This window comes from Macrotis lagotis, chromosome 3 (assembly GCF_037893015.1).
Source record: "Macrotis lagotis isolate mMagLag1 chromosome 3, bilby.v1.9.chrom.fasta, whole genome shotgun sequence".
In the NCBI taxonomy this organism is placed as follows: domain Eukaryota; kingdom Metazoa; phylum Chordata; class Mammalia; order Peramelemorphia; family Peramelidae; genus Macrotis; species Macrotis lagotis.
The window spans coordinates 102412429-102435632 of record NC_133660.1 but is presented as its reverse complement, the minus strand read 5'-3'; the positions used below and the strand labels follow the sequence as shown (position 1 = coordinate 102435632).

At 31.8% G+C, this 23204-nt stretch overlaps 1 protein-coding gene across 1 annotated transcript in view; it reads right to left on the bottom strand.

Annotated features, from left to right (window-relative positions):
- Positions 1 to 23204, bottom strand: part of FSTL5 (follistatin like 5) — a 1020077-nt gene that overhangs the window by 830492 nt on the left and 166381 nt on the right. The window contains exon 3 of the mRNA XM_074227423.1: positions 14711 to 14744. Coding sequence (XP_074083524.1) covers positions 14711 to 14744 — 34 coding nt within the window. The remainder of the gene's footprint in view (positions 1 to 14710; positions 14745 to 23204) is intronic.

Here is a 23204-nt window from a genome sequence, read left to right as displayed (position 1 = left end):
GAAAAAAACTAGGTCTGGATTCAGAGTATTGCAATTTTAATACAAATCCTTCTATCTACTATGTTTGTTATCTTGGACAAATCAAACAATATCTTTAGATTGTTCTCTGCTCTGTAAAACAAAGAGAATAAACTAGATAAATGATTTTTAATTTGTTATATCTGGATAAATTTCAGATATTTTGTGATGTTTTATTTCCATATTATTGGTTTTCTATTTAATCCTGTGTATTTTATTTTATACATTTAGAAACACTATCCTGAAAATAAATTTTATCAGAGTACCAAAGTAGTCTCTCTCTCTCTCTCTCTCTCTCTCTCTCTCTCTCTCTCTCTCTCTCTCACACACACACACACACACACATTAAAAACAGATTAAAAAAGGAAACCAGGACATGATGACATGATAATCTCCAAGATCGACTCCAGATATTTTTAGATTTTATGGGTTATTAATTTCCTGTGAAACATCCTTAGACATATGGGACCAGAAAAAAACATAATGTTAAACAGTATTATTTTCTTTTCTATTCTTATGTACATCGGGCAAGTAGATTTGGGGACAAAAAAAAGCACAGGGTCCAGTAGGATGCTCTGATTCTGTCTCCAGGATAATCATCCATTTATTTTCTCTTTTGTCCATCCAACTCTTTCCTGACAATTCACAAAGCTTATCACATACTGTTATAAGGATGAAGGTTAGAATAATTTTATGACTTACAGTCTTTATTTGTATTACAACTTTTAGATGGCCTTGTATTGTTTTTCAAGTCTTGTAATTTTGTTGGTGTACAAATCAACAGTAGATATACACATTTTCTGAAAATTATAGCTTTAACAAATAATCTTTGATTACTTTGAAGTTAAGTGGCTTTCTCAAAGGAATATAGTCAGTATATTTCAGAGTTATAACTTTAGTTTAGTCCTTAGGGTCTCAGTCCTCTTTTTAAATCCTAAAGTACATAGTCTCTCAAAATTAACTGTCCTAGTTCAAAAACTAGATCTATTGCATTTTTGCCAGCATTATTATGGGTAAATGAACTAACACAAAAAGGCATACTAGAAATTGCAGTGAGTGGGAGACTTCAGAATAGATCAAAAGCATGAAAAGGTGGTATGTGGATAAAGTATTCAGCATATAAAAGGATCTTTCTTTGATCCCCCTACTCAAATTCTATTACTGGGAGACACAATGGGAGAAAGGAAGTAACTGGAAAGAGTTTGGATCTGCTTAAAATAAATTAGCCCATCATGCTTAATAATAGATATATTTGTAGGTTGAATCAGGAAAGGTTTTAATTCAAAGTATTTCTTGTGAAGAGAAAATTACTTCCATGGCAAACATTCTAGGTTGAATCATACAGTTAAGCTTTGGTATTTTTTTAATATTATTAGCTTAGAATCTCACTTTAGCTAAAGCATTTCAGATCTTTGGAAAACTGGAAATTTGTCATACTCATTAGTATTAAGAATTAAAGAATCAAGAGTGTAAAATAGAATTTGGGATAATAAACCACTTAATGAAAATATTTATTACTACCATTCTTATTCTAGGAGAATTGATATTTTTTTCATTTCATCATATTTTTTCTTAATTAAATATAAACAAAAAATTTTAATATTCCTTTTTAAAACCTTGAGATACATGTTCTTTCCCTCCTTCCCTCCCTTATCCCCTTCTTAAGAAGGAAAGCAATTTGATATGTAATACATATGTGCAAAACATTTAGGTGAAATTTTTGAAAGAAAAAAACTATCTTACCCTTGACTCAAGAAGTTTTCAGATTGGAATATCATTTTAATTAGTTATCAACATAACCTAATGTAACATTTAAATGATATTTCAAATACAAATGTTTTTGCATGAATTGAAAATGTATATTTAATTCAATAAATATTTTAAACACCTGCTTCAAAAATGTAAAAAAAAATATGAAACAGTACCTCCTCTTCATAGAGGAAATAGCACCTTAATGCTAGGAAATCAGGGATTCTCAAAAACAGCATTACCAAGGAACACATTCCATACATTCTTGGGGAACTGTATGGAGAGAGAAGATTAATATTTACTATGCTATTATACCAACAAAAACCAAAAATGATTTTTCTAACTCATCTTTACTTTAAATTATTTGGATCATGAAAGAGTACAAAGTGATCACCTACTCAAAATATTTTTTCAACTTAAATAACTATAAATAATAATTCCATTGTTGGGAATATACTCTGAAAGCATTATAAATTTAAACAAAATTGTGCAAATATTTTTCATAACACCACAATTTCTAATTACCAAAAAAACTTCCACAAAAACACAATAAAGAAAATATGGTCAGTAATCTAATGGAATATGTGGATACTGTATAAACTGACAAATATAAAAAAATATGGAAATAGTTTATAGAGTTTAAAAAGAAAACAGAAAGTCCGAAGAGTAAATACACTATGACCATAAAAGAGGAAACATGTCTAAGAACTATATGAATAAAAAAAAGTCCTGAAGAAGTGTTGAAAAAGAAACTGAAAATTTATTACATTTTATAAATTTAGATTCACTTATTTAAATGTGAATAATACAAGGCACAATTAGTTAGTTTTCCAAAGTGATGGACTAACAAAATGATCTTTGTAATGCACAAGTCTGACTATGGCATACTTCCTATCCAGGATTGCACATTACAGGCTCTCATTCATCTCACTTTTTTTAAAATCCTTCATAATTTAGCCACTTCCTACCTTTCTACACATGCTTCTTACTTCATGCATGTTATAGACAAGTGACACAAATATCTTTGATATTCCTGAATAAGACATTCCATCTATTGATTCCATGAATTTTCACTGGCTATCCATTGAATGCTCTTTCTGTTCATCTTGTCTCCGTCTCTACATTCTGGATTCCTGGATTTCCTTCAAGTTTCAGCTAAAAATCTTACCTTCATCAAGAAGGTAATAATTATGATGATAATGCTAAGATGATGTTGATGAGAGCTAACATTTATATAGTACTTATTATGTGTCAGGAATGGTTCTACCTAATTAACAAATCATTTCATCCTTATAACCCTTAAAGGTAGGTGTTAGTATTTTCATCCCATTTTACAGATGAGCAAATTGAGGCAAATAGAGATTAAATGACTTGTCCAGGGTCATGCAACTAGCAAGGATCATAAATGCTATTTGAACTACAAATGCATGTGGTATGTATAGATCTAATATATGCAAATATATAATACATTATGCTCCCCAGGCAAAATGATCTTTCCAAAGCACATGCACACACATAAGCACAAGTACACTCACATAAAAAATAAAATTATCTACTTCCTCTTTAAAAACCTTCATTACTTCCTCACCTGGAAAAGTTTTCATGCTTCACACTCCTCCTCCTTGTGTTCCTTGATTATTTAATCCACTTATCAAATTAGTCTCTGATATTCCTCAAATAAGAGAATCAGTTTTCTTACTCGAGGATTTTCACTGACTATTTTCTATGATTTTTAATGTTCACCCCTTCTCATCTCTTCCTCCCGACTTCCCTTGCTTCATCTTAATCCTATCTCTTTAAGAAACCTTTTCTGATTCTAGTATTTTCCCTCTCTGTATTATTTCTTTTTTTTCCTGTGAAATATTTGTTTGTATATATTCGTGTACATGTAACCTTCTCTATGTCTGTGTGCTCCTTGAGAACAAGAGCTATCTTCTATTTCTTTTTTATCCCCAATACTTAGCTAGCACACTGCCTGGCTCATCATAGATGCTTTTTGCTTGTTCATTGATACATGTTTAAACTATGACTTTTTAATTTTATATATCAGTGCATGCAAATCATCAAAATTTTGAGTTCTTGATCTCTGATTTTCATTATTTCAAGTATTTTTGCATATTTATTTTATTAGTATATTTTTCAAAAAAATTTTCTTAACCTTGAATTACTTGAGTGATGAACTTCATATTTTTTTGCATACTGTAAATGGCACATTTAGAATGGACATTTGTCTCCTCAGTCTTAACACCTTTACATATTTCAATTCCTTCAAACTCCAGTATGGGTGCCATGTCTGCCCTGAATTCAATCTATTTAATTCTTTAACTCCTTTGTACCCTTGTACCTTCCTTTTCTGTTAATTTAAGGTGCTGGGCTATATGGTCTCTATAGTTGTAATTTTTGGACATTTTATTCCTCCCAATTTAACCTGAGATTCAATGTTTGACTTTCAATGTAATATAATTGTAACCATATTTGTTTAGGAGTGAGAACCTGAGATTGAAACTCCCCCTGCCATTTCATACCTGGCCAAATCACTATCTCTCTAAGCCTCATTTTACCTCTTCTATAAAACAAGATTTAGACTAGATAACCTCTGACAATCCGTACAGGTTTGAATCTATGATCTTTTGGTTGGATCTTTTAGACAGTTCTTTAAAGGAAGCCATTAATATATGAAAAACGGTATAAAGATTTTATCAATAAGTTAATTGGCTTTTAATAATTAACTATTAAAATATGTTCAATTTTAGAGTAATTTCATGAAACATACTAGATATAACACAATTTAAGGAATATTCAAGTGTTAGCATATGAACACTTTAGGAATGTTTTATTCCTAAAGAGGTGTTTAGCAATAATTTACTTTAAAAAATAGACTTTGAAATAATTTCAAGGCATTATTTTATTATCAATTATCATTGAAGGCAAATTCCTTTTACTGGCACATTTTTTTAAAAAAAATTGTTTTCTTAATAAATAATAGATCTCAGCTAACCATAGAATCTGTAAAGTTCTTTTTAAAATAGTGAAGTTCAGTGGAGTAGCAAGTCTTTTAAGTAAGCATACAATATGGGCATGACCTGCAATAGTTGTTTTCAGTTTCCTTTCCGAACAACTAAATACAATTCCCTTCCCTATGACAGTTTCTGAATTTTTGTTAGTAAAAGACTATAAATGGAACAGATGTTCAATCATACAATCAGAAAAGGTTGCCAACTTGTTCATATTAATAGAAAATTATTATTTATGAAGCTGATCTGTAAAACAATCATTTTATATTCACATTAAAATATAATACTAAAAAGTTAAGTATAAAGTAAAATAGATTATACAGGTTACATAAATTTGAATTATCATTAAGTAGGTGTCAGGAGGATTATCTGAATATTCAGATAATCCTCAAGTGATAATGATATTATGCACCTTCAAAATCAATAGTAATCCATGATAAGTAATTTAATTTCTGAAATACTCTTTCAATAGAAGGAATTACTGGATTAAACAAATAGATCCTATTAAAATCCAAAACAATTGTTAATGTCTACAAAAGTTTCTACCTGTTTTAATTTCCTTCCATTCCATTCAATTTCTTTCCAGTTATTTTCTCTAAGACTTTAACAACAGTCTATTGGGATGAACTGTTACTGTTAGTTGCACTAGTTTGTTTTATTTTCATTGAAAACTATAAGAAACAACTGTCAGTCCTTTAGTTCACCTGTTTGCAACTGGTGGAAAGGAAGGGAATGCTAGTAATTTCAGTTTCTCTATTTAGCCACAGACTACAAATATGACCTGGTTAAAGGAAGGGAATAGAGTCACCATAAATCTTTCAAATACCTATTTGTCTCAACTGCCACTCTCTATAAGTGGAAACAAAGCACTGTTCATAATATGCCACATTGTAATCCATTAAAAATAGAATGATGCTGCACTAAAGACAACAGTAACAACCACTATTTCCAAGATTACTTATGGCACTAGCTATATTGTATTTCATAAACATAAAGACACTCAGCAATTAGAAAAGAAGTCTCATAAAGAGCTCATATAGATGAATTACCATCCTTGAGGTTTATGGGATATTTTGATTTGTTCATGCAATGTTGTTCAACTAAGCAGCTTTGGGAAATCATAATTTGAGGTTTCATTCTCAGCTCTTTTGTCTACTTGTAGTATGACCTTGAATTGAAAAAAAAAACAATTAAACTCAGAACCTCCATTTATTTATTCTATTGGAAGAAACTTTGTATTTATGGGAGTCAGAAAAGAGTTGCAAGACAATCTTTCTGCTACTTTACCAATCAGAAATACAGCTTTTACTCTCAGATTTTCAGCTTTTCCATTCTATCCTCACGCCTGAATATATACCTAATATATATAACAGTAGAAAATCTACACTATGCACAATACTTATGACATGACTGGCTATATTTTTGCATACTTTGGTTTATTTTGAATCCAAAGCATTTCCAATATTTTCCAAATATTATTCTTAATAAGACTCAATAGCTTTTAACAAGCTGCCAAAAAGCTCCATCCCCTAACACACATACACAGACACACACACACACACACACATAGGCACAGACACACACTCACCCAATCATAGAGGCTAAGAACCTCTGTTCTACACTATAATAATTTATTTAAACCACATTTTAAAAAGAATTTTCAATGGCAGGATATTAGGTAATATGTTAAGAATATAATTCATGACAGAACTGTGTATTTTAGAACTCCAAGGATCCAAATGACATCAATTGTAAATTGAGGAAGCAGAGACCCAGAAAAGTTAAATTACTTGCTCCTTATCACATTTGGAAAAGGTAAGATCTAATGCCATGTCCCCTGACTCCAAGACCAATATTCTTGTCACTGAACATAGACACTTAGATCAAGAAATCTACAACTGTAATATGGGGTCTGGAAGGAAGTCTATGTGCAAAACGATAATGATACAAGGGAGGATTAAACTGCAAAATACTATGTGAAATTTGAAGAAGTCATTTACACCTTTGTTAGGGCATATGAGGGAAAGGCAAGTGAAGGAAGTTTTCTGAAAAGAGGAAGGTCTTTCATTGGGACTTGATAGAAGAGAGACACTGCAATAGGTCACGTAATTCAGATTTGTTGTATTTACTTACTGACTTGTGCTGTTACCTGACATTTTCATCTATATAAGGTCATTAGATCCTAGAGATTAAATAACTTCTGTTGATCGACCCAGATCAGGTACTTAACAAATATCTAACATAATTGGAATTTAGATGTAGAGGAACTATTTGGCATCATTTTATCCAATTTCCTCATATAAATGAATAAACAGACCCAGAAAAGTTAAGTCACTTATTCCAAAAATCCAACAACTTAGGAGGAGCTTTGACCATAATTGAGCTCTCTTGAATGCCTGTTCTGTTCCTTTCATTATATGCCTTTACATTTATAATCTGAGGTTTACATGTATATGTGTATGTGTGTATATATACACATATGTATATCTGTGTTTATATATATGTATGTATGCTTACATTATATATATACAAAATTTTATTTCAAAATGATTTCCTTTCAAATCAAATGTATTTTATGTATTTAAAATATTATCCTGAATATCAGTCAACAAACTTTACTAAACTAAAAAGAGGATCCATAATTCCAAAAATGGTTAGTAACTCCTATTCAATATAATCCTGCCATTCCCTTGCAAATATCAATATCTGGATATTTGAGTTTCCCAAAGGAAAAAAAATGAATTAATAGGTATAAAATACATTATTATTGCATGTCCAATTTATACTTACGATCAAATGAATCAATCAATTTGAAAATCTTCTCAGTGATTAATTAACTATTCTATATGATTGCTGTCATTATAACAAGGAAATCTTAGCCTTTTATTAGAACTGAATCTTTCCTGGAGAAGTTGTTGGCATATTCAGTTCCAAGGAAAACCTCCAGGTGGAATCTAGTACTGTACCCAGGCACTTTAATATACCTATAGTGAGAAAGTATTTTTTGACCTTGCATCAAGTAGAAATATACTCATTTGTAATTACCACATACTTTGCTTCTTCTGAGAACAAGTTCTGTTGTCCTTTGATAATCCTTCAAAAACTTGAAGACTATTATGTTCCCCTCTAAATAATATATTTTTTCATGTTAAATAGGTTTCCTTCAAGCTTCAATGACTCTTTGTATGATATAGTTTTATTTCTTTCCTCCTCAAGTTCTTCTTCACAAGATCCATCATGTTGTTTTTTTCTATAATATGGTATCCAGAGTTGAACACCATTAAATTTAGATGTGTTTTGATTGAGATTAGCATACAGCAGGGTAGAAATTACCTACCATATTTTGACTACTACATTTCTCTTAATGCAATTTGAATAGCAGTTTTTTCTGACATATGACATTAACATTGAAAGGCCTTGTAACTGAATAAATCACACAATGTGACTTTTTCACAAAAACTGCTGTCTGGAACTTATCCTATATTTGAAAAGAGGATTTTTTTGAGGGAGAGGCAGCTAGGTGACACAGTGGTTAGAACACTGGACCTGTAGTCAGGAGGACCTCAGTCCAAATATAAACTCAAAGACTTCATACTTACTTATCTGTATGACCTTGGGCAAGTCACTTAAATCCATTGCCTTACAGAAACAAAAACAAAAAGATAATTATTTTTAAACTCAGATGTTGCTAATGTTCATGACTTGACTTTCAGTATTTTAAATCTTTGCAGCAGTTTTTTCATAGACACATAACTCTTATTTCACTTCCATATATAAATTATTTGATTTTAACAATATAAAGCTTCAATTTAATGGACTTCCAGGCACCCAGGTCATCTTAAATCTCAATGTGTGGGGGCAGCTAGGTGACCCAGTGGATAGAGCACCAGCCCTGGAGTCAGGATTACCTGAGTTCAAATCCGGCCTCAGACACTTGATAATTACCTAGCTGTGTGGCCTTGGGCAAGACACTTAACCCCATTACTTTGAAAAAAAATCCTAATGCGTGAATGTATAATATTATTTCTTTAAGTGTCAATAATAGCTTCCCCATGTGACTAAAAGGCAAAACCTATTGTGCAACCTCCCCAGGATACTGTTTGCCACTGAAGTGAAAATCCAAGGGCAGAAACTCCCTTTTGCTCACCTCTTGTGGAATAAGGAGCGGGAGTGGGGAGCTTAGAAATTTTAAGCCATTACATGTGAAAACTCTTGAGGAACACCTGGAAACATTTATATATTTTAAATTTTAAAAAAAGGAAGATTATTAGAAAACAAAGGAAAGACTAAAGGAGAGCCAGAAAAAGAAAGGAAAGGAGTAAAGAAGCACAAAAAATAAAAAAAGGAAATAAAGTGTAAAGAAGATAGAGGAAGAAAAGAAAAAATTTGGAAACTTATTGCTTGCCATAACTATAGGATTACCATATCATTAGGAGTCATTCCATCTCTAACTTTTACTAAGTAAATTCCAACAAAGGGCATTTTAATGAGATATTCAAAGTAATAGCAACTTCTTTGTAACTCTGGCTGGATATGAACATATACTAAGGCCATCACAGCTGAGAATATAGACTTCATGGTTATAATACTTTATGATATATATTTTTAATTCCTTTATGGAACTTCTAATTTAACTTGACCTTGACTGGCCACTCTCTCAATTTCTCCTATACAATAGGGTTCTTTTTTTTTCTTTTTTCAACCCTAGTTTTTGGAAAAATGAGAAGGAAAGAGGCACCTGTACTCTCAGTACAGTTTCTACTCAGGTCATATTGTTGCTTTATCTATAGAGAGGTCCTATAATTTGTCTTCTCCGAATTAATCTTTTTTCTCTGCTCTTGGAAATTAAAATAAAAGTAATTAACAATTCTTTTCTATAGCTCAGAGTCCCAGATTTAAAAAAAAATATGATTATAATGAACAAACAAAAATCCTACTCTGATAAAATAACAAAATTGTAAAATCAATTATTCTTTTCTCCTGAATATTTCTCTATTCTGTATTCTCATCTCAGTTCTTAGACATATTCATCTCTCCACATTTCCTTAGGATAGGATTCTAGAGTCATAAGAATTTCTTTTTCCCTATTCCCATGTTTTGATAGGTAGGATGAAAACAAGCATTTATTAAGTGGCAACTTTTTTTCATTCATTGAACTAAACATTTTACAAATATTATCTCATTTATTTCTTTCAAAAAACATCATATTATTATCTCCATTTTAGAATTTAGTAAAAATGAAACAGCAAGAGTTAAAGTGAACTTAAGTTAATTAGTAACTCCTAAGTTAATGCTTGAAGTCATATTTGAAACCCAATCTTCATGGATCTAGGTCCAGCTTTCTAAATACTGAGCTACCTTGTAGTTGTTTATAGCAAAATGGGTTTAATGGGATTAAAGTGGAGAGAGAATAACATAGCCTGAAATCCTGCTTTGATTTCTGCCTAAAGCAGCAAGCAATCACCTAAAGGTGGCCATCAATGTACTTTTAAAAAATTTCTTCCCAAACTGAAAGACTTATTGAAGCCACATAAATTTGACTTTAAAATTATAGGAATAAAATTACTACTATTGTGCTATGTGGAAATTTTCTGAAATACAAAATAGTTATCATGGTGAATAGGCCACTGTGCTGATTAGGTATCAGAGTGGCAAGCCAGTGTGTTCATCTGGAAATCTGGGACATGGTTTCAAACTCTGATTGTACCAAACTTCTAATTATAACATAATTCTATCAGTGCACCTATGGTTGAATTGTTTAACCTTTATGAGTGTCAACATCTTACCTTTAAAATGAAGGCTTCTAAGACCTCTTAGAAAGCTAATGTGATCCCAAATGTATCTGCAAACCATATGCTTCACGTAAATTGAACAAAATAATATTCTTTGTGATTGCTAACTGATAATATAGTAGACATACAATTAATAAAATTCCTTAACTTTATTAATCTAAGACTTGAAACACAAAGCAAGCAAAAAGAACATTAACACAATACTAACATAAATCCCATGATATTCATTAAAATAGCATAGGTAAAATATGAGTATTATTGCAAAATGATGAGGTCCTCCTTTGTTAAACAAGGTTCTGCTACATAAGACAAAAACTGACATTCTTTACTTCATGTTTTTTTAAAAAATATCTAAGGATTAAGTTAAATTATAGTCAAATCCAAAGCATAGATTAATTTAAGAGATAATCAAGAGACTATTATCTTAAATTATTAATATTTTTGTTCATGGGGAAAAAAAGAAAAACTATTCATTTTCTAAGGAGTACTTTGTTTTTAAAAAATTTTATTTATATATCTCCAACATCCTCAATGTAATATTGTTGACTTAAGCAAAAGCATGCACAGAACACAGAAAAATCAACAGATAAAGGATTCTAACCTCCTTCCTCCACCAAATACACTGGTAAAGCAGATTATCAATTTAACCTCAGAACTCTGCCAAATGGTAAGTAGTTGCCAATATCTAGTAAATCTAGCTAACATTTTTTCAAAAGTATTGCTAATTTGCTTGATATGTTTAGTCAGTTAAAGGCATATTATTATTACTTTCTTGCCTCATCATGCTTCCTGAGATGTTGAATAAAAAAGAAAAGTTGTAAGAAAAAGTCAACTTTATAGTCAAGTAAAAGCATGTCTACATGGACTCATATAACTAGCATAAAAAATCTGGAGTCCTCTTGGGAAGTATCAGGACACATGTACAGAAGTATCCACATGCCTGATTTGTTTTAAATTCAGTAGCCTGTAAGCCATAATATATGTGACTCTTCTGAGCAATGCATTGATAGAATGCTGAGAGGCAAAGGGCATTTATCTTGTATCATATACCTCTTAGCAAAAAAAAAATGAATAGAAAAAGACTCACTTAAGCATTAAGTTGAAAGTTGTTATTTTTCCTGCAGCCAATGAAGTAATTTATATTGCCAATGGCAAAGGGGTATCAAGGACAAAGCAATCACATATATAACTTTTACAATAACATTATTGAAATATGATTTAAGATGAATTCAGCACAGTAGGGTTTTTCATAACAAGTATACATTGGGTATAACTAAAATGCATATATCACTTGAATGCATATCACACAGCCTATCTTGGGATTGAAATTCCCTTGTACAGTAAAATAGCCATAAAACTGAAGGTTTATATGACTGTTTTGAGTATAAATAAGCCCAATAACTCCACATATTTAACCAAGTTTGCTCATGCCTTCTGAAAATGGATACAATTACTTTTGGAATTCCTAGGAGAAATATATATATAGTTCAGCAGAAACATGAAAGAAACTCTGGAAACTAATGCACTGTTTTTTTAGATTTTTGCAAGGCAATGGGGTTAAGTGGCTTGCCCAAAGCCACACAGCTAGGTAATTATCATGTGTCTGAGGCTGAATTTGAACTCAGGTATTCCTGACTCCAGGGCCAGTGCTCTATCCACTGCAACACCTAGCCGCCCCCAACTAATACACTTTTAAAGAACTTAATGTGCTTTCTACATAGACATACACAAACACACATAATTAAATATGCTGACAAATGACATGTACTTGTTAATATTATATTAATTTCCTAAATGCAATTGATAGATTTGAAAATTTTGCAATCTTATGATTTATAAATTAGGACTTCTAAATAGATATTTCTCTTAAAGTTGTATGCTTTGCCACCTTTAGGTTACTTCGTATAAAGTGATGTCAACAATTAACATAGAGTCTACCTCATTAATTAGAATTCCACAGCTAAAGCACCCACCCAGGTATATCTCAAGGTCCCCATCAGGGTATTGGAGAGAGAGAGAGAAAGAGTTAAATTTTAAGTTAGATGGATCTAGGTTTAAATATAGACTATGCTCATTGCATACATTAATAACACAGTGAGAAAGGATCAATTATGGCTTATGCAACTCCCTTCAGTAGTTCAGTGATCAGGAATTATCTTGAAAACTTGTTATGAAAAATGTCATCCACATTCAGAGAAAGAACTATGTAGTCTGAGTGCAGAGCAAAGCATACACATTTTATGCATATATGTATATAAATGTATATATGTATATTTCTTGTGTTATTTTTCCTCCCTTAGATCTTATTCCTCTTTGACAACATGACTAATATGGAAATTTTAAATATGATTGTACATATACAATCAGATTGTTCACTGCCACAGGCCACAGATGAGGGGAAGGAAGAGAGAATAGTAGAAAAATGTAGAACTCAAAAACTTATAAAGAATAAATTTTGAAGACTATCTTTGCATTAACTGGAAAAAAATAATTTGAAAAATCTATGAGTTATGCTTATTACTACCTATGGTTGGTCAGTTGGAAGTTGTCTTTCGATAGTGAAGAAGACTGTTATCAGGAAAATGTTGTCATGACTTGCACATAAGATTGATTTCCATGAAAGAGTATTGTGAAAAGATGCCATTCTCACTATCCAATGTGAGCCTAGTGACCTGTCATACTAAGATCAGGACAGTAGTACATGCCATTGGTGATCAATGAGAGAACTTAACCTTTTAGAATCAAGTCTTTTCCTTATCACCAAGGCTTTTCAGGTGACAAACTGTTGACAGTGGTGTAAAACTAATCTGCCTCTTGATGATCTGTTCTTCAGAATGATAATTTATTGGCAACAAACTTTTGACAGTATATTAACGTTAATCTGTAGTCTAAATGAGAGCTCAATGTACACTGCTGGAATTGCAGTGTTTGCCAAAGTATTGGCCTTTCAAATTAATGAAACCATTTCAGGAAGTCCCTGCCCTTAAAAAAAAAAACCCAACTCTTTCTGGGGCTCCTACGATCTTCTTTAGAACTGATTGCATTATAGCATTGGACACTTTGTGGTATCTATCTCTACCAATCTGCCAATTCAGCTATCTAACTCCTTTTTGCTCTGGGAAAAAAGATACAATTGCCTGTCCCTTCAGAATGATGCTCAAATATCTCTCAGGACCGATTGACCCAAATTCAACTGATATTCACATGAAACCCTTTTCCACTTATGGTATTCAAAGTTCTGATCAACTAAATTCACCCCAAATGAAAATTAGATTATCAGTGATATTGAATTCAAATAGAAATAGATCCCTGTTCTGTATATTGACTTAAAAGCCACAAATGAACATTATTTGTTTTATTGTCTTTTCTTAAATATTACCCAATTACATTCTAATTTGCTTCAGGTCCTATTCAGGAGGTTTTTGGCCAAATTGGGGAGGGAGGTTTCCAGTTTTTCTTCTCTAGGCTAAACAATATTTAAGTTCCATTTTATCTCAAATTCTATAATTCTATGAAATTATTTCTGTTGATTGTCCCTCTTTTCTGGGCCAAAGTACTATGCTTGTTTAAATCTCATCTCTCTGAGCACTTTGGTCCTCACAATGTCTTACTAAAATTGTTATAGCTCAAAAATTTCCATTTGATGTTATCACTATTTCTAGACCCTTAACATCTCAGGAAAACTATGGTAAAATCTGAAATAATTCTCCATGATGGTAGAGTTGTAAGAAATCTCAATGAACTACTAGGTAAACACTTCCCTTTAAAGATGCTGCTACCACTATGTTGTCCCAGAAAAAACCCAGCAATTGAACAAAAACATCTTGAAGAAATTCCACAGATCCCTTATAGTACAAAAGGCATTGATGATTTCCATAATACCAACTCATCATCTTCAAATCTACCCTCCCTCAACTCACACCAAGTTCTCTCCCTCACTCTGTCTCCACAAATTAAATCTAGCAGAATTTATAGGCAATTTGAAGAAGAAATAAAATACATAAATGTTTTTTGATTGCTATTCTCAAATTTTCATTAAAGATTCACATTTTTCAACCAGGCAGCCAGTGATAAAGTAACATTTACAAACACAATAACATGAAAGATAATGATTTTTTTAAAAAGATCAGTCCTTACCTTTGTTTCGTGAACTTTCTTGACTTTTTTCCTGCTGGAATAAAACATAGAAATGTGTCAAAGTCTGAAAATGATTCTTTATTTGCAAAAATGTTTTTTGTTTGTTTGTTAGGTTTGAATAACTATCAGAAGCCCTGTAACATATATTAATATTGAGCCTTTGTTTCCTCACCTGTAAATTAATAAGGATGGCCTGAAAATCTAAGCATCATTCATCATATGAATCTATGATATTATGATCCCATTGTCCTTTTGACAAAAGACCACATTTTTTTAAAAAGCTACTGAGACACAGGGCAGACAGTAAGGTGTAATTATAAGAGTGCTAGAGTTAAAATTAGAAGGATAAATTTCCTTTCAAAAGGTCATCTTGGAAAAGTCACTTCACTTCTATTTTTTTAAACATCATCAAAAAGAATTAAATATGCAGAATATGGAAAACATCAGAAATTAGCAATGAATATATATATATATATATATATATATATATATATATTTCTGGAATAAACAAGGATCTTAAATGAAATATAATATCAAAGGTTGACCATGGTGAATTTGTACATATATATGATTTACATGGCATGTTCATTTGATTTCCTTAGGGAAATTCATTTAGAAAATAATTACATTTTAATTTTATATCAGAAAACTGCTTTCTTTAGTTCTGTAGTAGTAATGAATAACTCATAAGGAATGGCATTTAATGAACAAACATTCTCAGGAATTCCCTAAAACACATAAAAGAATTCTAAACAATTGTTTAATTTAACTTTGGATTTGGTCCCATCTCACTCCTCTAAAGGGGAAAAATGAGGCTAAAGTTTACAATGATTCTATTCATTCATGTGTTTTTTCATTCAAACCTGTCTCTCAGTTCGACATACTGCTTTCTTAGCTGCTCAGCAACCAGCAAAGAATTAGCTGCCTTTCAAGTTTTAAGCAGGAAACATTTACCCTATGATTACACATTTAAGGATTAACACTTTCTCTAAAAGTTTCAGGGTCTCAGACCATAAGTTAGAGATGTTGCAAAGTGTAGTGGGGAAAAAAACTATGTTTTATTTGTAGCCCTGATGACTGCTACCTACTACTTCTTCCCTACAAACTCTATTTCATCTTAATTTTAAATGAAAGACTGATTAAGGGATACAAAAGTTAAATGCTTCAAAATAGAGATGTAATTAATAGAATAAATATTATGAAGTTAGAGACGATAAATTATAACTTATCATGACCTTAAGAAAGCAGCCTCTCATGCTCCATGGGAGTAGAATTCTGAGTTAAAAGATAGAAGAATCTAGTTCAGATTCTGTCTCTACAGTTAACTTTTGGGTAAATAATTCTATCTCTTTAGGTCTAATTTTTCTCAACTGTATTATCAAAAGGTTTAATTAAATTGTCTCAAGCCCAATTTACATCTAAATCCATGATCCTAGAAGTGGAAGACAAATGTAAGGTCAGTGAAATTTTTTGGTACTGTGAAGGAGAAACAAAGTTCTTTTGTCCCTAAGGACATTAATACTTTCTTCTGGAGTGATCAGCACGTGATCCTAATACCCATCACTATATTAGGTCCTTTTATAAATCATTTAACTTTTTTCACTCTGATTTTTACAGTTTAAAAATGAGGAGATTGCCCTGTATTGCTTATAAGATCTCCTATTGATCTAAAATGATGATTGTGATGCATTTCCAAAATTTTCTTGTCTTCCTTTCTTTCCTTTGCATTCTGTCTGGTATGTATCTTCATAATATTTTACCAAGACATAAAACAGTTAGCATGCAAGTTTTTTTTCTGAAATTTACTCATTTGATAAAGACAGATTTTTATTTTCTTTTTATTGTGATGGATGGATGAAAGTATAACTAGAGAAGTGAGACATTCACACTTTGATTCTCTCCTATTTATCTTGACTGATTATATATTCTTTGTTTCAAACTGGACTACTTGATGTTTCCAAATTACAGCATTCTGCTACCAATTTCCTTGCTTCCTTTTCATAAGCTGTCCCTAAGCCCTGAAATCCTTTATTTCTTCTTATCTTTTGAAATGTCTGTTCAATTCAAGGTACAACTCAACTTGCTAGATGTCTTCCTGATTACACTAATTGTTAAGGCTTCTTCTTTTCATCTTCCCTAAATCACTGTTTACAAATGTAATAAGAATTAGATTATGAAGCCCCTGAGTGACTATCTTTTGAATTTTTTCATATTCACAGCACTTAGCAAAGTAACTGAAATACAGCAGCCACATTATAAATGCATGTTAATTGATTGGCTATTCTCTAAATAGCTTTTATTCATTTTCCAATGGATATACATCCAGCTCATTAAGATGAATGTCTCATGTTACTAGTCATAATCTATATTGCCTAGTATTGGCAAATTCTTCTGAAGATCTTTTCCCATAGCTGATAAGGAGTCAAAAAGAGAATGCAGGGGTCTCTTGCTATCACTGAGAAAGGACATTGTTGTTTTGCCCACATGCAGATCTGGGTTGCAGTTTGGGGTCATAGACCTAGGAAGAGAAGGAACAATAAAGTTTGCTGCCGCAGTGCAGCAGGGAACCCTCCTCATAGTCCAGGGTAGAAAAGAATATTTGTTATCATCCACAGACCAGAGCAAAGGCTGGGAGAGTGACAAAAATCTCTCACTACATCATGCCACCATGGAAAAACTGAAGATTTACAGGTCTCTAAAAGCATCTCAAAAACTAGTTGCAAATAAATGGATTCTTCACCCTAAAAGCAGAGCTCTAGCTTAACAATGATCTAAAATCAAGTCATAGACTTGGGAAATGAGCAAACAGTAGAGGAAAAAAAAAATCAATCAAAGCAAGTTACTATAATGGTAAGAAAGATATACATACTCAGAAGATAACAAAGATTCCAAGAAAATTAGGAATTGGTCTTAGGCCATGGAAGAGCTCAAAAAGGGTATTGAAAATCAAGTATGAGAGGTAGAGAAAAATTGGGAAGAAAAATGGGAAAGATGCAGTAAAATCATGAAAAATTAGGGTCAAATGGAAAAAGATATAAAAAAAATGAGTAGAAAAATGCTGTAAAAAGCAAAATTAGAAACTGGTCCAAATGGAAAAGGAGATACAAAAACTCACTAAATAAAATAATTTCTTAAAATTTAAAATTGATAAAGGGAAGCTGATGACTTTATGAGAAATTGAGAAAAAATACAACAAAATCAAAAGAATGAAAAACTAGTAGATAATGTAAGCTATCTCACTGGAAAAACAACTGATCTGGAAAACAGGTCCAGGAGAGATAATTTTAAAATTATTGAATTAAAATTATAGAATTATTGAATGAACCTATAATCAAAAAAGGATCCTTGATATTATCTTTTTTAGGTTTTTTTGCAAGGCAAATGGGGTTAAGTGACTTGCCCAAGGCCACACAGCTAGATAATTATTAAGTGTTTGAGGCCAGATTTGAACCCAGGTACTCCTGACTCCAGGGCTGGTGTTTTATCCACTGTGCCACCTAGCCACCCCTTGATATTATCTTTTAAGAAACTTTAAAGGAAAATTGCCCTGAATTCCAGAATTAGAGGGTAAACTAGAAATTGAAAGAATCCACCAGTCACTCCTCAAAGTGGTCCCAAAATAAAAACTTCCAGAAATATTGCAGTCAAATTTCAGAATTCCCAGATTTAAAAAATATACTTCAAGAAGTCAAAAACAATTCAATTATCATGGATAAGTATAGCAGAAGATTTAGCAGCTGCTATATTAAAGGATTCTAGGACTTGGAAATAAGATATTCCAGAAGGCAGAAAAATTTGGATTACAAACAAGACTCAACTACCCACCAAAACTGAGTATACACCTTCAGGGGAAAAGTGGACATTAAATGAAATAGGGGATTTTCAAACTACTGATGAAAATACCAATGTGAACAAAAAAAATATTCTTCAAATACAAGAGTTGTGTGAAGAATAAAAAAGGTAACTAGGGAAAGGGAATCCTAAAGGACTTAATGATCTTCAACTGTTTTAAATTCCTGCATGGGAAGGATATGCTTTCAACTCATGAACTTTTGGATCTCTTAGGGAAGTTAGAAGGAGTATATATAGACAGGGTACAGGTGGGAGTTCAATATGAAGGGCTCATAAATTAAAATTGGAGCTAAAGGTGAGAGAAGAATGTATTGGGAGAAAGGAAAAGGGGAAGGTAGTATGGGATAAGTTATTTTACATAAAATAAGTAAGAAAAAGCTTCACATGGGAATGGAACAAGGGAGAGTTGAGGAGGGATTGTGTGAGCTTTATTCTCATGGGAAATGAATCAGTGAGGAAATAACATACAAACTCAATTGAGTAACTCTATCATAACCTCCAGAAAAATGGGAGGGGGGAGGGAAAGGGAAAACAGTAGGGGGGGGATAGAAAGGGGAGCAGATTTTGGGAGGGAGTAGATACTTTTGAGAAGGGACAGAGTGAAAGAAGAGAATAAATGGGAGTGGGGGAATAGAATGGAGGTAAATACAGTTAAAAATAGAAATTTGGGGGGAGGAATATTGGAACAAATTTCTTGGTTAAATGTCCCATATTTAACACATAGAGAACTGAGTTAAATTTGTAAAAAAGTCATTTCCCAATTGTTAAAAAATCAAAAGATAGGGTGGCTAGGTGGCGTAGTGGATAAAGCACCGGCCTTGGAGTCAGGAGTACCTGGGTTCAAATCCAGTCTCAGACACTTAATAATTACCTAGTTGTGTGGCCTTGGGCAAGCCACTTAACCCCATTTGCCTTGCAAAAACCTAAAAAAAATAATCAAAAGATATAAAGTCTTCAAATAAAGTTATCAATTCTATCTATAACCACATTAAATAAAAAGTCCTAACTTAACGAATGATAGGAGAAAGACAAATTAGAAAAATTCTGCAGTACTATGTTTTTACCTATTCAATTACCTTATAGGACAGAAAAGGCAAATGACAAATTGGAGAGGATGTAGAAAAAAATTAGACATTAATGCACTGTTGGAGGAATTAAGAAATGATTCCACCATTTATTAGAGCAATTTGGAACTAAGGCCAAAGGGCTATAATTCATGTTTACCCTTTGACTTATCAATGTCACTAGATCTGTATTCCTGAAGAGATGATAAATGGGATGGAAGAGAACTTATATCTATAACAATATGTACAGCAGCTCTCTTCACATGGAAAGAAATTGGAAATTGAGTGGATGTCCATCAGTTGGGAATGATTGAAAAAAATTGTAATATGTAATTATAATGGAATGCTATTTTGCCATAGGAAATGATGAGCATGGTGCTCTCAGTAAAACTTGGAAAGACTTAAATGAGTAGACACAATGTGAAATTTACTGTATGCAAATAACAGCAATATTGTAGAATCATCAGCAATGAATGACTTAGCTTTTCTTAACAACATTGTGTCCCAAGACAATTCTGCAGGATTAATGATAAAGAATGCTATTAATCCTCAGATGGAGAGAGAGAGAACAAGAGAGCGAGAGAACAAGAGTGAGAGCAAGTAAGTGAGTGAGCAAGAGAGAGAGCTGTTGGCGTCTGAATAAAAATCGAAGAATACTTATTTTGGCTTTATGTTTCTTGAGATTTCTTTTTTGTGGGGAGGATTCTGTTTCCATTCACAACTTGATTATTATGGAAATATTTTGCATGACTACACATTTTAATCTATATCAAATTATTTGCTTTCTCAAATAGAATTTGGAATAGGAAGAAGGGAGAGAGAATTCAGAACTCAAAGTTTTCAAAATGAATGTTAAAATGTGTTTCTATATGTAACCTGGGAAAGATAAAATAAAATAAAACACATGAAAAATAAAGTTCCTAGCATTGCACCTAGAATACAATGACCATTTAATAATTTTTTAGTTATGGATTGATAGAACATGGACACTCTAAAAACATAGTCCTCATATTGGGTTCAGTACAACAGCTTAACAGTTGTTTACTATGATTATACTATTGCAAAATCACTTCCCACTTATATTATTTTTATCAACACTCTACACGGTAAATCTGGAATACCAGTTCTTCCAAGAAAATTTCTGGGATCTCACTAGTTAGAAAAAGCATTTGATGTCACATTTTATTTTTTTTGAACCACCCTGATAGAATTAACTCATTCTATTTTTTCATGACAATTTTTTGTTTCTATTCTTATAATATTCCCTTGTACTCTGAAAGATTTACAAAGTCAATGACTGTATCATAATCTCATTGACTTATTGTGAAGCCAAGAAAAGCATTTGGTAACACTTAAAAGACTATATAAATATTTACTATAGTCCTATTATTTATCTTTGAATCCCATTGCATTTTCTGCTATGGTGATATATTCATAAATACTTGTTTAATTTAATAATACATTAACCATGTTTGAACTATTCATAGGAGTGAAGGTTATGGTAATACAATTTGTCATACCACTACCATTCATTCCTGCCTTCCAGTGTGGTAGAAGGAATAATAACACTGTACTGGGATCATGCTTTCAGGGGCACCTAAACCATGGTCTCTTCATTCTGATGCTTAATGTCAAAAACTAAAAGATCAGTGAATAATGTTATGTCTCCAGTAAAATCTGACAATCTCATAAAATTTTCATGCATGAGTAGAAAATACATGATTTCAGGAGAACCTTCAAGACTGTGCTTTGCTCCACTGAATTAAATGGTTTATAAAAAAATCAATAAGTGATAAACACAAATGGATTTTATATTCTCTAACCTCTCAAGCTCTTGTATTACTGTAAAGGTGTGGATTTCTATAAAAAATAAATGTCTCTTCAAAACTTGGTTTCTTGTCTTCTGATGCATACATTAAAGATACACTTTATGATTATAAACCATTCTCAACAAAGTTTTATAAAAAGGAGAAAAAAGAATGTCAGTCAGTTGTTTTACTTTTACCTTTTTGTTGGAATCTCTATCTGTGATCACACTCAAGAACGTTATAGGGAGTATATTTGACATTTCTGACCTACAACTTGGATTTCTTATTTCTTCAGGACTAGCTACTCTTCTTTATTTAATCTTTAATATCAATGACATTTCCTTATAAAGTGTCCGAATATGATTATTGCCCAACTGGTGCAAAGAAAAATATATATAATTATAAAAATATAAGTAGATAGAACTGTCCAATTTTGAGATTGTTTTTCTGGGAATTTTCTATAAATATTTGGGAAATGAAATTTCTTAGTGAAAGCTCAAGTCATTTTCTTTACAGGTTCATTTGCCTTTAAATTTGTTATTTTGATTTTCATTTGATGTTATAAGTCATAACTGTCCAAAATCATCTATCATCCTACTGTAATGTTTACAAATGGTCAAATCAACTCTGACTATTTGCTGCCATGACCATTACTTTAAAAGGACATTGATTATGGGCTGAGGAAGCTTGTGAGTTGTTTTTCTTGTTTCTATAAATTCAATTTTTCTATAATGGTTGCACAACTGATTTATTTTTATTTATTCCTAATTATTGAAGTTTATAGTGTTTGAAGTTTGTTTTGAAATTCCTTTAAATTCAGTGTCTTATTTCACCTTAGACCATTGAATTTATTTATATAAATGTAATGCAACATTGTGAAATGAGGATACATAGATAGATGGAATGATAGATACATAGATACACATATGTTTGGTGCTTTCTTTTCACAAAGGAAAAATCAGCTCTGAAATAATATAAAATTATGCCCCTTTTATAAGTAAATACTTTATTAAATAAAGGAAGGCAAAACAGAACTTTGGTTTAATAAAATGCTAAAATCTAGAGGTAAAGAAACATAGTCTTCAGATAAGATGTGAATAGTCTGGTTGCCAAAAGGAACAAAAAATAATTTTTATAGAAATAAAAAGGATTAAATCACTGTGAAAAGGAGTATATTACTTTTTAGGTGGACAATATTGTGAGTTAAAATATAAGCACAAACATTATGTAGTGAAAAATGCGAGTTTTAAGAAACAGTTTTTAAAGACAATTTTAAGAAAGTTTGAAGACAATAGAACATCTGAGGCTGTAAGGCATTATTATGTTCCCTTAGCTCATTTGCATGTAACGGTTTTTTTAGGTTAAAGAGGTTAACACTCACACAGTGATAAATAAAGTAACAATTCAGAGGTAATGAGATGATTAAATAAAGAAAGGTAATTTTATAACTGCCATAAATTGGTAATCTATTAGCTTTTTATCTCATAAAAGAAAGGTGAGTCACTGAGAACCAAGAGACCCTAATCTCTTCCGTATCAGAACTCGTCAAGAAGTTAAAACATCAGTTTTGGGGAGCTATTTTCTTTTGGTGTTGTAGGAGGAGCAAATTCCAAAAAGAAGCTACATCTAAAATTGCTGAATAAAGGCTGAAATTCATTGAAAGATAGCTGAACTTAGCTCAATTTTCTTGTGCTATCATCTGCAGTATGATATGAAGTCTCCTAGAATTCACACTTGCTCTCTGCTGATCTTTGGTTCAAGAAGGAAAGG